At 49.0% G+C, this 14,609-nt stretch overlaps 1 protein-coding gene across 1 annotated transcript; it reads right to left on the bottom strand.

The window, feature by feature from the left end:
• Positions 1-8,471: 8,471 nt before the first annotated feature.
• Positions 8,472-13,862, bottom strand: LOC144753372 (uncharacterized). The gene is made up of 2 exons (XM_078641090.1): positions 12,794-13,862; positions 8,472-9,231 (listed from the first exon to the last, which is right to left on the bottom strand). Exons 1-2 carry the CDS (start codon positions 13,620-13,622, stop codon positions 8,582-8,584), a joined length of 1,479 nt encoding a protein of 492 aa, XP_078497216.1. The 5' UTR covers positions 13,623-13,862; the 3' UTR covers positions 8,472-8,581.
• Positions 13,863-14,609: the final 747 nt, after the last annotated feature.

The raw sequence follows: 14,609 nt of genomic DNA, 5'->3' as shown, positions 1-14,609 counted from the left end.
AGGAGGTGCTGTAGTCAAGGCAGCCTGATCAAGAACAGAAGAAGAAGAGGTGGAAGCAGGAAGGGCAGAAGACTGGGGCGTCGGGACAAAAGGGTATAACCTCTGTGGGGCATAGGGAGGTGGAGGTCAGGGTTCTAACAGCTCTTCCACTAATGCATCACCTTCCTCTCAGGCAACATAGGATTTGTCACATTGCAACCTAAACTTTCTGTCAGCACACTCTATACCCTTTCCCACCTTCTCTCTATCATACGCTACTGCTTTCTGAGTCACTGTATCTTACCTCTTCGGGCCCCTTTCTCTGCTATCATGCGCCTTTGTCCAGCTTTCTTTTGCCATACCTGGAGAAAATCAAACATCGACTGTCTACTTCGTTTTGCAAATAATTTATTCTGTAGGAAATTCAATTTTTATTCATCAAAGGTACATGTTAGCGGCCACTGCAACTCGGCCTTATCCCTCGTATATTTGTGCCATAGTGTACTTAACATAATAGGGCCATGGCCATGCTTATCATCCATATCAAAGTTCGGGTACCCATTGGAAGGCGCATGTTGCCTTTCCTCTAATCGAGCGTCAATGGAGCAACAACGGCACCCCAAACAACACAACTTGCTCAAGGAGGGCATCCTGATAGGGGACGAGTTAGCTATTTGAACTAGACGAATAGCTCGCAAATATCTTTCAAACAAAACGTTGCTCCTCAGACCGTATCAAATGAAGAAAACCAAAAGTCAGTCCTCAGACTTCACCAAAGAGACAAGTCAAAATTGATACCCCAAAACCGAAAGGCAGCCAACTCCCAGGCATTTTCAAAAACAAGTATTTGCAATGCAATAGGTCTCACATTAGGAAAGTTTGAGCTATTGGTATTGTAAATGACAAATTTTTTATTTATGTTTTGTTTTTGAAAATAGCGAAATTAATAGCTTTGTCATTTACAATGCCAATAGTTATAACTTTCGCAAATGTGACACCTATAGCATTTGTAATGCAATATGTGTTTTATTTACGTGACTTACATGTATTGAAATTACAAATAACAATGGCTTTTAATTTTTTTCAATAATTAATACTTAAATAAAAGTTATTGTAATTTAGAATGGCAATAGCTTAAAGTTTTGTAAATAACTTTTGTGAAGATTATGTTCAGTGTATTTTATTGTGACGAAAATCCAAGAACAGAATTGAAATATTAACATCTTTTTGTTACAGTAGTAATAAAGCTTGAAACATTGAGAGAACATATTTGAACCAGGTGTTGTTGAATGGTTGCACAGATTGATGCTGTGGTAGCGCTGAGTGATGTTGTGATGGCGAACGAGTGATGCTGTGGTAGCACATAGTGATATTGTGGGGCCCCTGAGTGATGGTGTGGTTGTGCGGAGTGATGCTGTATGCTATGCTATGTTTTGTTTTGCTATCCTATGTTTTCTTTTGTTATGCTATGCTTTATTTACCTGTCCTATGCTTTGATTTGTTATGTTATGCTGTGTTTTGTTATGCTGTGCTATGTTTTGTTATGTTATGCTTTGCTATGCTATGCTTTGTTATGCTATGCTATGTTTTGTTATGCTATGCTATGCTTTGTTGTGTTTTATTATGCTATTCTTTGTTTTGCTATGCTGTTTTGTTATGCTATGCTATGCTATTTTTTGTGTGTTTGGTATGCTATGTTTTGCTATGCTATTATATGTTTTGTTTGCTATGCTACCTTTTGTTGTGTTTTGTTAAGCTATACTATGTTTTGTGGTGTTTTGCTATGTTTTGTTATGCTATGTGTTGTTGTGATGCTATGTTTTGTTATGTTATGCTATGTTTTGTTATGCTATGCTATGTTTTGTTTTGCTATCCTATGCTTTGTTTTGTTGTGCTATGCTATGTTTAGTTTTGCTATCCTATGCTTTGTTTTGTTATGCTTTGCTATGTTTTGTTGTGTTTTGTTATGCTATGCTATGTTTTGTTGTGTTTTGCTATGCTATGCTTTGTTATGCTATGCTATGTTTTGTTATGCTATGCTATATTTTGTTGTGTTTTATTATGCTATGCTTTGTTTTGCTATGCTATGTTTTGTTATGCTATGCTATTTTTTTGTATTTGGTATGCTACGTTTTGCTATGCTATTATATGTTTTGTTTTGCTATGCTACGTTTTGTTGTGTTTTGTTAAGCTATGCTATGTTTCGTGGTGTTTTGCTGTTTTGAAATGCTATGTGTTGTTGTATTTTGTTATGCTATGTTTTGTTATGTTATGCTATGTTTTGTTATGCTATGCTATGTTTTGTTTTGCTATCCTATGCTTTGTTTTGTTATGCTATGCTATGTTTAGTTTTGCTATCCTATGCTTTGTTTTGTTATTCTATGCTGTTTTGTTGTGTTTTGTTATGCTATGTTATGTTTTGTTGTGTTTTGCTATGCTATGCTTTGTTATGCTATGCTATGTTTTGTTATGCTATGCTATGTTTTGTTGTGTTTTATTATGCTATGCTTTGTTTTGCTATGCTATGTTTTGTTATGCTATGTTTTGTTATGCTATGCTATGCTTTGTTATGCTATGCTAAGCTTTGTTTTCTTATGCTATGCTATATTTTGTTGTGTTTTGCTATGCTGTGCTATGTTTTGTTGTGTTTTGCTATGTTTTGTTATGCTATGTTTTGTTATGATATGCTATGCTTTGTTTTATGTTATGTTATGCTATGTTTTGTTATGCTATGTTTTGTTATGTTATGCTATGTTTTGTTCTGCTATGTTTTGTTGTGTTTTGTTATGCTATGCTATGTTTTGTTTTGCTATGCTTTGTTATGTTATGCTATGCTTTGTTTTGTTATGCTATGTTTTGTTATGCTATGCTATGTTTTGTTGTGTTTTGTTATGCTATGCTTTGTTGTGTTTTGCTATGCTATGTTTTGTTTTGTTATGCTATGTTTCGTTTTGCTATCCTATGCTTTGTTTTGTTATGCTATGCTATGTTTTGTTATGCTATGTTGGTGAGGGTGGGTGAGTGAGGTTGAGTGAGGTTGAGGGGGTGTGAGGGTGAGCGGTGTGAGGGTGACGGTGGTGTGAGGGTGAGGGGGTGTGAGGGGGTGTGAGGGTGAAAGGGGGAGGGGGTGTGAGTGAGGGCGTGTGAGGGTGAGGGTGTGGGGTGTAATGGTGTGAGGGTGAGGGGGTGCGAGGGTGAGGGGTTTGAGGGTGAGGATGTGAGGGTGAGAGGGGGTGAGGGGTGTGAGGGTGAGGGGGGGTGAGGGGTTGTGAGGGTGAGTGAGGGTGAGAGGGGCGAGGGTGTGGGTGAGGGGGGTGAGGGTGAGGTGGTGTGGGGGGTGAGGGTGTGAGGGTGAGGGAGTGTGAGGGTGAGGGTGTGAGGTGTGAGAGTGAGGGGTGTGAGGGGGAGTGAGGGTGAGGGGGTGTGAGTGTGAGGGGGTGTGAGGGTGAGGGGGTGTGAGGGTGAGGGTGTGTGAGGGTGAGGGTGTGTGAGGGTGAGGATAAGGGGGTGTGAGGGTGATGGAGTGTGAGAGTGAGGGTGAGGAAGTGTGTGAGGGTGAGGGGTGAGGGGGGTGAGGGTGAGGGGGTGTGAGGGTGAGGGTGTGTGGGGGTGTTAGGGGGTGTGGGTGAGTGAGGGTGAGAGGGTTGTGAGGGTGATGGGGTGAGGGTGAGTGAGGGTGTGTGAGGATGGGTGAGGGTGTGAGGGTGTGTGAGGGTGAGAGGGTGTGAGGGTGTGTGTGGGTGGGTGAGGGTGTGAGGGTGAGGGAGGGTGTGTGAGGGTGAGAGGGGGTGAGAGGGGGTGAGGGTCCAAAGTAAATGGTGGCAGGGCAGACATCATAAGACAGAGAGAAGAGACTGCATTGTGACTGCGTTGGTCATTTTCAGAATCAGGGGGGGCAGCATCAGCATAGTCTGCGAGGGATCAACGTGTCTAGAGGCAAAGCATAGCGGATGTAGCATTGCAGCTAGCAAGTAGATTGTTTTCAAGCTGAGTGTCCCTAGAGAGATGGCAACAAAGCAACAGCATTTGAGGAGCAAGACTACTGTAAACAAGCACGGTAGGCTTTGAAAGGTGCAGAGAACGCCAAACAAAACACGGCTTCCCCGTGAAATGGATGCAAAAAAGTCCAAGCTCTCTGCATTGCTCTGGCGGGGGGGGAGCAGGAGCGCATTCCTTTGAAGTCTGATGCCAAGGCTCAGCCAAATGGTGGAGTGCGATGTGCACGAGGGGGGGTGGGGGAGCGGCAGCCTTTGATGTCTGATGCCGAGGCACAGACAAATGGTGGTGTGTGAAGTGGCTGGCTCTGTGCACGCGCATAGCTCACATGAACTGTACGCGATCCGCAGGCTAGGTAGACTTTTCTTTTCCCCTTACTATAATCACGCCTATTTATCCCGGCGGGATATAATAGGCGAGACCTAATAAGCCCAATCCATCATGTTGCCTGGCAGAGTGTCCACAGACACTCTGTATTCAAATTGGTCCCCAGACCTCCTATGTTAAAATCAAATGGTTCTCTGACCGTACCAAAGATTATTCAAAATGGTTCCATATTCACAAAGAACCAAGACAACTCACCTGGAGCGCACAGGTCGAGCAAATGTAATCTCCACTGCTGACTCTTTTCAGACCAAACGGTCAGATCCAAGGGTTTTGTCTTTCAGGACTCCAGCCAGGATGACCACTGGACAAGCCACCACTAGATCAGACAGGCGGGGCAGCTGCGAGTACTGGGCTCTATTGTGCAGGGATCCCTGATCCGCCCATTCGACCCGGCCCCGTCCTCCTCACCCATCCGGGGGTGAGGATTGGTCTCAGCTCGATGGAGTTCCTGTTCGGGCGCCAACTGAAGAAAGTGACCCAAAAGGGTCACCCGGGTCACTTGTGATCACCCTTCGGACTTCCAAACAAATGAAGAGGCGGTCAGACAGTAGAGAATATAAACCCAAGTTATTTATTAGTGGTACGCTGCCGCGGAGCCCAGCCTGACCAGCCTCACGAGATAGCTGCCGAGGGACTGCCTCCCCCAACAGAGTATAGGATATTATACATTTTCAAATCCGTCAGAACATGCCCAGGCTGGAAAATTCCAGTCCAGTCACTCGCAAACAAAGGAGGCACAGACGAATGAGCTACAGTCCTGGGACCGGGTACATATTATCTCCGCTCCAAGGTTACTCTGCTCATGCCCGCCATTCTAGAAAGTTGGAATGAGCCTATCTAACAGCAAAGGTATGTCACAACAGAGAGTACATTCATTAGTGCAGCTGAACTCTGCCTTGGAGAAACATGAAGAAAGATGCATGGAGGCAGTTTTCTGCTAAGGCAAGCAGTATGAGGCAGGAGCTAAGATTTGATCTTAGAACACAATGGCAGCTACTAATAAGATGGCGCCATGAATGCTAACTTAACACAGAATGAAACATGAGCAATAGGACAATAACATTTTCCATTCTAACACAGGTTTATAGGCAACTATGCGGTCATTACGTAATTTGAGGTGAAGCAGGATTATGCAAGTGGAGATTGGCTGTTGTTTGGTATGGTGCAGTGTTATAACAAAACATGCGTGGTTGCAGCTCTGTCCTAGACTGAAACAGGTCTTTTGAATATCAGGTGCGCTTGCCGCTGGATGGACTCTGACACCTTTCTCTGTTGGATGGGTGTGTAACGGGAGGGAGCATTTTTGTCGTCTGTGTGAAAACTAAGGACCCCAAAGCACTTCCCTTGTGTGTAATTACATGAAATTTCAGAAAATGTATGTAAAAAACACTAAATGCAAGTAGGGTCTGCAATTCTGTATTTTAGAACAAAGTGCACCCTCATGTCCATTTTGGACGCATTTCAGCTAAAGAAAAATGATAAGGGCATAAACCTCAAGTACCATGAAGAACGAACTGCTCGTGTTCAGCTTGCTTGCATTGTTCCTCTGCTCCTACAATACGATTTGTTTACAAGAACAGACTTGAAATTACAGGTGTATCGTTGTTCTTAATTTTAAAACCAAATGCCACAGATTTCGCGGTGTAACAAAAACGTTGCCCACGCCTACTGAAAACCAGAAATAGCAGTCAATTGCGTTCGGAGTATAAAATGATTCTTCCCTCCTTAAAACCCCTAAACCATGATGCATCACCCCCAGACATAACAACCCTTTTCATGTACCATGCAATATACATTAAACTGGGCATGAGAGATTCGTGGCTTGTCTGCCATGAGGTGAATCGACACCCTTCCCTCTGTCTGAGGTTACAGCGCCTAGTAGCGCTGTCCTCACACCTCGTTGGTGTAACAAGACCGCATCCAAACATGTCAACAGACCCGATTCAGGCTTTTTAAAGACAAACATTGCATTATTTTAGTTTTCTCTCGCCTAAAATGCTCTCTAATCCAATGTTAGTCAACAGGGGAAATAATTTCCCCAATTTCATTAATTAACCCCTCTTTTACTCTTTCGAAATGTTGGCATGTACGGAGACTCTAAGATGATATCTTCCTCTTGTGCTACTTAACGATACCTGAAGACTTAAACAAATGGTTTGGCGTCCAGCCTGGGATAAAAAGATGAAAAGCGACTCGCAGACTAGATCAACAACAGCAGTAGCCGGGCGCGGCCGTCTGGAGTTCACTCGGTAATCTTGGCTGTCCTCCCAGAGACGTCGTGGCTGCCGTGGCTGGGTTGGGGGTATTGGGCGCCCTCTCGTGGACAATGTATGCATCTGCAGACACTTCACTTGCCGGGGAGAGGAAAACCAGTCACGCTCATCAGGCTAAAAAACAAGCAGGCAGTGATTAAAAAAAACAAAAAAAAATGTTATACATATTGAAAACATGGGAGAAAAAAAATCCCAACAGGTATAATGCAGAAGAAAAAATATTAAGGAAATGGGAGAAAAACGTTGCGGACACAAGGATAAACAATAAGTAAAGAACAAAAGGAGAGAAGGCGCGAAGAAAGACTAAGTAACAGTCACTGTTTAGTTAATCTGTTTGCCTTTCTGTCAAAGTACAGTAAATAAGGACAAAGTCACAGCAAAGTAAACAAAGAGAAAAAATGAATAACAAACTACATAGACAGTCGATGAAAAAAGACAGTAAAAGAATATTAACCTGCGTTTGGCTTAGCACTTCAGATTCCAGTAATACGGGCTATTTATTTTCCTGTGAATTGGCATCTCTGCTCATTGTACCCTCGGGGTTTCTGCAAGGCGCCAGCTTTTCTGGTGAAATGTCCCCTGGCAGAGTTGCTCGGAGGAAAGAAGTCTCACGTACTCACGTTTTCTGCAGCTCCTGCCAGGCAGGTGCAGTGACTAGTGAGTGGGCCGTTGATTTCGCCCACTTCCGCCTTCGTCCTGCCTCGCCTCCTCCCGAGGCGCCTGTTCAACCGCTGACATTAGGCCCTAAAACAATACCAGAGCAGACTCCAGATCAGGTTGGCATGTATGGGCGAGCAGCGCACACCACCCCGAATGCGGATATAAATATGTCACCACCTCCTTAGACCTGCGGCACCGCATAAACACCATGCTAAGAAGTGGGACCCATTCTCCACAAAGCCGCGTCTGAGAGGCTACTCCCATACTCGGATTTATTAGTGCGTCCACCGTCAGCCGAGGACAGGTATCTCTCATAAACGTTCGACAGTCACAGACATGTTTCGTCCTTTACAGAGATCATTGCTCTAGCCTGTGACCCATGCTTTAAACGCTTTGGTTTATAAAAGCGCACATTGTCCTATTCGTCCCTGGCACATAACGAAACAAGCTAAAAGGCCCGACATACTCGCGCAAGAAAACATTGTCCACACCTTCTTTTAGGAGCAAGAAAGGCCACTTTTATTTTAGGACAGGTGCATCATCAATATCATAAACATATTCATTATTTATTTATTATTTACATAATTCAACTCTACAGTGAGCCTACGAAACCTAAATCCCAAAACCCCGAACAAACTCCTGCCTACTAACCCTAGCCTACCCAACGCTACCCTTCAGGATGGCCAACCCGCTCCAGGCTGCCCACCCCCACTAACAAAAACCCGCCTACAAAAGAACAAAGGCACCCATCCTAACAGTGGCAAACCTACCTAAACTAAACAGTGCCTAGAGCACCGCAAAATAACAAGCCCAGAAATAAATAAAGAAAAAGAAAAAAGAGGGAGGGTGGGTGGGGCAAAACAACCTCCCTTCACGCCTCCCGCCACGCAGTTAATAATCCCCGCCTGACTTCCCCTTTTCCCTCTGCGCTAATCAGCCACCTGTTATGTTCCTCGCGCGAACCTGCCCAGGGAGAGACCGGCTCGCGCCTGGCTCTCCCTGGGTCCCCCCTCGCGCAAGAAAACATTGTCCACACCATCTTTTAGGAGCAAGAAAGGCCACTTTTATTTTAGGACAGGTGCATCATCAATATCATAAACATATTCATTATTTATTTATTATTTACATAATTCAACTCTACAGTGAGCCTACGAAACCTAAATCCCAAAACCCCGAACAAACTCCTGCCTACTAACCCTAGCCTACCCAACGCTACCCTTCAGGATGGCCAACCCGCTCCAGGCTGCCCACCCCCACTAACAAAAACCCGCCACCCAGGAAAACCTTTAGCGTTTTCCTGCCCCACCTAAAGGAAAGGAAGGAGCACACCACAACTGTACTTGAAGAACCTTGCTAATCAAGTCCCTGAGTTCAAGGAGGTAAAAAGAGAGGCCCAAAGCTGAGAGATGCACACCGTCCTCACAAAATAAATGATGTTCAGATACTTGTAAATGATAATGGTTCAAACTGTATATCCCCCAATGTTGACAAAAAAGGCGCATTGTCCTGTTCACTTTCCGTCTAGCCTTTTCCAGGGCAGAATGGGTCCGTGCCCCACGCCAGTGCAAACGGGGCACAAACTCAGTCCATATGAGCATGGTGCTCTCCCATGTGGTTCGGATGATTTCCAGGTCCTGCTTCATTAATTTTAACAAGGTCAGCCCAGAGAGAGAAACCAAGTCATTCTCTCCCAAATGTAGCACCAGGAGATCCGGAGGGCCCCCCAAACACTGCGAAACCAAAGCAGCCAAGGCGGGAAAAAGCCCACCCCAGCGCATTCCCCCTGTTCCATGCCATGAGACTTCATGTGTCATACTGTTCAGACCAAGCGATCTCCCACAAAGCTGGCTGGCAGCGGCTAAAGCTGCTCTTTTAATGAAAGAGTGCCCCAGTATCCACACCCTCCTTTTGCATCCGGCGACTGATAGCCAGGGACCTAGGAGAGAAAGAAATGTTAGACCAGCCAAAAATGCACTATTTCCTCACATACTTTTCACAACACTTGGAACGCCAACGACCAATGCGTCTGATCTGGGACCAGTCCCACCCCAGGCGGGCGGCCTCCGTCGCCGCACCAATTCTGAAGGAATGGGTACCAAACTGAACAGGGTCCTTCCCCAAACGCAGCAAGACCTTGCGTAATACAGCCAACAATTGAGATGCAACTATGGGACTACCATCCGCATGACAAAATATGGACCCCTGGAGAAAATGCGGAGAGGACACAAACACTTCCCATTCCCCAACCGGGCAACATGCAGAGACCCCACTCCTACCAAGGAACACCCACTTACCCCTCCCCATCTGGTCGGTTTTGGATGCCCGCAGCCAAAGTCGCACTCTGTCACTTTCCAACACCACCTCACCGCTGGTCATACCTACCCTGCCCCGCAACCCCAGCAACTCTGATGCCCGAAATGCCCCAAAGAACAACCACACAAAACACAAACGAAATTTGGCACACTCAAAAGCATCATGACAACACACCTCCAGTTCCAGCAACATCAACTGGAGCAATTCAAACGTCACAGGCTGCCGGAGCTGCTGACCCCCAGCCCGGAGCCTGGCCAAACCTTTCAACAATTTACGAACCAACACCCCCCCAACCGGATCCCTCCCCCACCAAAGCTGTCCATAAAAAGAAACCCCAGCCAATTTACCCGAAATGGTATTGGGCGACAGGCCTTTGTCCGCCAGCTGTAAAACAAACTGCAAGATGCATTGTTCATCAGACCAACCAGCCCTGAACGGCCCCATCGAAACCTTACAAAACTGCAGAAACTCAGACCAGGCTTTCACATAACCCCGCCTGGTGGATTCAGCCACAGAATTTTCCACCAAGTGGTGAACCCTCAATCCCCCAGGTCCCATACGTACTGTGGGATCGCTGTTGGTGCCAGGTCCGCCCCAGGAGCTAACTTGCGGAACTCGGACCACTGAAAGCGAGACAAAGAGTCAGCGATGCAATTAGAAGTACCAGGAACATGCCGCGCTTTAAAGACAATATTCAGTTGCAGACACCGCAGCATGAATGCGCGCAGGAGCCGCAAAACCCGCAAATCGCGAGCCTTTTGGTGATTGACAAGGTGTACTACAGCCAAATTGTCCACGTGAAACAAGACGGAACGATTCTGAAACTCATCCCCCCATAGGTGCAAAGCAACCAGCAGCGGGAAGAGCTCCAGAAACGCAATGCTGCGACCCTGATCCTTCCAGTGCGCCGGCCAGCCGGCCGCGCACCATCGACCTTCCCAAAATATTCCGAATCCGTGAGCCCCTGACGCATCAGTGAACAACTGTACTTGCCACACCATGTCCTCATCCGCAAAAAACAAGGACACGCCATTAAAGTCTTGCAGAAAACGAAGCCAGACAGTCAAATCGGCACGCACAGCGGTGGTAATGCGCACCCTATGATGGGGAAGGCTTGCTCCGGACATGGACAGACCCAGACGTCTGCAGAACGTCCTGCCCGCCCGAACAACCCGGCAAGCAAAATTGAGATAACCCAACAACTTCTGAACAGTTTTCAAAACCACTTTCCGCTCCCCCAACACCAGATGTATGAAAGCAGACATTTCCTTCACTTTAGCCACAGGCAGTCTCGCCATCATAGACAGAGTATCAATTTCGATCCCCAAAAAAGTCAGGGACGTACAGGGACCCTCTGTCTTGTCCGGCGCCAAGGGGACACCCAATTCCTCCGCTAGAGCCTGAAAGATGTTCAAAGCCGACTGACACTGCCCAGAGCAACCCTCCCCAATGAAAAGAAAATCATCAAGGTAATGACAGACCAACGCGTGGCCACTAACAAAAGTGAATCGCCACTGTAGGAAGGTACTGAAAGTTTCAAACAGGGAGCATGACACTGAACAGCCCATGGGCAACACCCGATCCACGTAGAAACTACCATCAAAATGCATTCCTAACAGACTGAAATCCCAAGGGTGAATGGGCAATAGCCGGAAAGCCGACTGAATGTCGCTCTTCGCCAGCAAAGCCCCAACACCAGCCGTGCGCACGAGCCGCAAGGCATCGTCCACCGAAGCATAATTGACAGTTGAGTCAGCTGGATCAATAAAGTCATTGATTGATGAACCCTCGGGCCAGGACAGGTGATGGATAAGACGAAACTCCCCTTCCGCCTTCTTGGGCACCACACCCAGGGGTGATACAATCAAGTCAGGCAGGGGACAATCCACAAAAGGACCAGCAATCCTACCAGCCGCAAGCTCTGCATCCAGTTTCTTCCGCACCACATGTGGACTCTCCTTCGCAGACTTCAAATTGTCCGACCACCTGCCCACCCTGGGTCCCTGATACCCAATCCGAAACCCAATTTTGAAACCCCAAGACAAAATCTTAGCGGCCTCAAAATCCGGATAATCCACCAGCCAGAGATCGAGAACCTCCTGCCTAATAGGAGTAGGGGCCCTTGTAAACAGACTGATGTTGCGGCCCCCTGCCCCCAGAACCCCGTCCCTGATCACCCCATCTCTGGCCGGGAAAACACTGGGTGAGGGCATGCTTCCCTCCACACTGCGAACACTCATGTTTATACCTGCAAGCGGGTCTGTTACAGGAACCCCTGTTAAAATGCCAGCAAGTGCCGGAAGCGGCTGATTGACCTCTGCCCCAAACCCCCGCCCCAGATTGAGCGGGGCGAGCTGAAAAGGGCCGATAAAACACAGGCTGCCCGCTAGCTGTGTGGGTCGTAGCAGGAGGGTTTGCCGATGCCATCCATTGCAATCATAACTCAGAGTCAACCGTACCCCACGAACGCTCAGGGAAAGCGGCCATGCGCGCCCTAAATTCGTCATCGTAGGACAACCAAGCAAAGCCGCCAAAATAACTGTGAGCCTTGCGGATGACATCTGCATATTTAAACATGTCTATTGCTTTCTCAGGATGACGTTGACAATAAACGCTGGCATAAATGAGAAAGGCCGAAGTCCAGTTCTCTATAGACCTCGGAACACGAGGCCTCCGAGCCAATTCTAATTCCTCCTCTTTCGACCCTTCTTTTGCCTGGACATCCCTGTGGAGAAGTCGAAAAACATCCACAAAAGCCCCAGACCAGATCAGAGTCTTCGTTTTTTCGGACAAATGGGACCCCAAGGGCATCCCCACCCCAGAATAAGGCAACTTTTTCGGTAGGATACTATCCTCCGCTACCCGAGTGGCAGCCACCCCGCCATCCCCCGATATAGAAACTTCTTTTGCCACTTGTACAGTAGAAACATTCGAAATTACGGGCCGCTCAAGCCTCGGTGCCAGAGCGACTCGCTCAACCACAACCCCATCACCCGTACCACAAGATCTCGTACTCTTAACAGGGAGACTCTCCCTAGGTTGCACATTTGAAATTACGGGCCGCTCAAGCCTCGGTGCCAGAGCGACTCGCTCAACCACAACCCCATCACCCGTACCAACAGATCTTGTACTCTTAACCGGGAGACTCTCCCTAGGTTGCCACACTGACCACCACCCATTCTTACCTCTTGGTAACTGCTCCGACTGCTGGGCGACGGCCCCACGATCCCGCTGAGAAGGTCCAGACCACACTGCCCCTCGTACACCCGCAAGGTCCGCTCGAGACTCCTGCAAAACACGAGAAACAGCGGGTTGCCCTAACCCACCCCCCTGGGCCCGTGCTGCCAAAAACCCAACATCTGTCTCTCTCAATTCCCCTTCTTCCAAATCATCATCACGAAAACTCCCACAGAAAGCTTCATCAGAAAATGCAACCTGTTCACTCCCACTGGGCATAGCCCCATCACCAATACCCCCATCATAAAATTGCCAGTCGATGTTTTGAAAGCTATGTGCACTGAAAGCTGTAGAAGAGCCGTCCGCTCCAGACAGCCCCCCTGTAAGCCCACCACTGGAAACAGCCGTGTGGACAGTTCCCGGGCCCGTAGAAACAGCCAACAGCCGCCCAGCCGAAGGCGCAGAGTGAAAACTGCGGCCGCTCGAGCCAGACGAGGAAACAGCCCCTAAAACATCACCCCCAACATGAGAACCGCACTCACCCCCCGACGCCAGCCCTAATCCACCCACCGACCCAGCCTCAGGACCACCCAGAAGCCCACCCGGGCGGCCCCTGGGGACCGGGAACAGAGACTGACCAGTGGCCGGGGGCGCCCCTTTGCGCAGCATGCCCTTGCCCCCCAAGGTCATGGACTTAGGGGTGGGGGGGGGCCGGGGGCAAGGAGCACCAGTTACAACAGCCTCAGGGGCCGTGGGATGCGGCGTGGCATGTGTAGCACCCACCTGGACCACAGCAGGAGCCGGGGGCGGGGCCTCAGGGGGGGGGCGCAAAGGCATCGCAACCCGGGAGTGCCCAGCATCAATGAGAACCGAGTGAGGGGGGCCAACAACGTGAGGGGGGGCAGAGACAGGCCCCGACACGGCCGGTGAGAGCAGGTAACACTGCCCATTGATCCATAAACATGGAGGGCCCCCAGCCGGCAAAGGCGGCACAGAGGACAGAGGGGCAAGAGACACCACAGCAGTGGGGGGGGCGTGCGCGCGCCCCTGCGGCTCTGCGCTGCGCCCTCGCTTGGGCCTGGGCCCCGCCTGCTGCTTCCCCGACGACCCAGCAGCGAGACCGCCTGGACGCGGTGTCAAGCGGCCCGCAGAACGCCCCCGCCTCCCCCCGGGCGCCCCTCGTGAACAAGCAGGTAAAAAAGGGGCTTCACATACCTGCTGGAGGGCGCCCGGGTCACACGGCGGGGGTCCTGCCTCCTCGGCCTGCAGAACAAGCCCGGGCCCATCGGCCGGCATGGCCGCCTCGCCGTCGTCGTCGTCCTCAGGGCCCGGCGACAGACACGCCTCCACCGCCCTGGCGACGCCCTCCGCAGCTTTGCGAGGGGGGCGGGACAAGCCGACCCACGCCTCCTCCGGGACGCCGGGCATCAACAAATCCTCCCGCCCTGCTGCACAGAGGAGTTGAACCGCCCGCCTAACCTCCGCCGCTTCTTCCATGACCCAGGTACCGCGCAAAACAACCTCCCTTCACGCCTCCCGCCACGCAGTTAATAATCCCCACCTGACTTCCCCTTTTCCCTCTGCGCTAATCAGCCACCTGTTATGTTCCTCGCGCGAACCTGCCCAGGGAGAGACCGGCTCGCGCCTGGCTCTCCCTGGGTCCCCCCTTGCCAGGGCTGGTTTCCTTTCCCAGTCCGGCCCTGCTACTAAAGTATGGGGTGGCAGCAACTGTAGTATGCAGACAACAAATTATCCATTGAAATGGCCACACAATTAATTCTCACTGACATGCAGTTTTATTGATAAACTGTATGCCACACAAAT

Source organism: Lissotriton helveticus, chromosome 5_1 (assembly GCF_964261635.1).
Source record: "Lissotriton helveticus chromosome 5_1, aLisHel1.1, whole genome shotgun sequence".
NCBI classification, from domain to species: Eukaryota; Metazoa; Chordata; class Amphibia; order Caudata; family Salamandridae; genus Lissotriton; species Lissotriton helveticus.
Note: the sequence above shows the minus strand (reverse complement) of the source record. Positions and strands in the feature narration are given on the sequence as shown.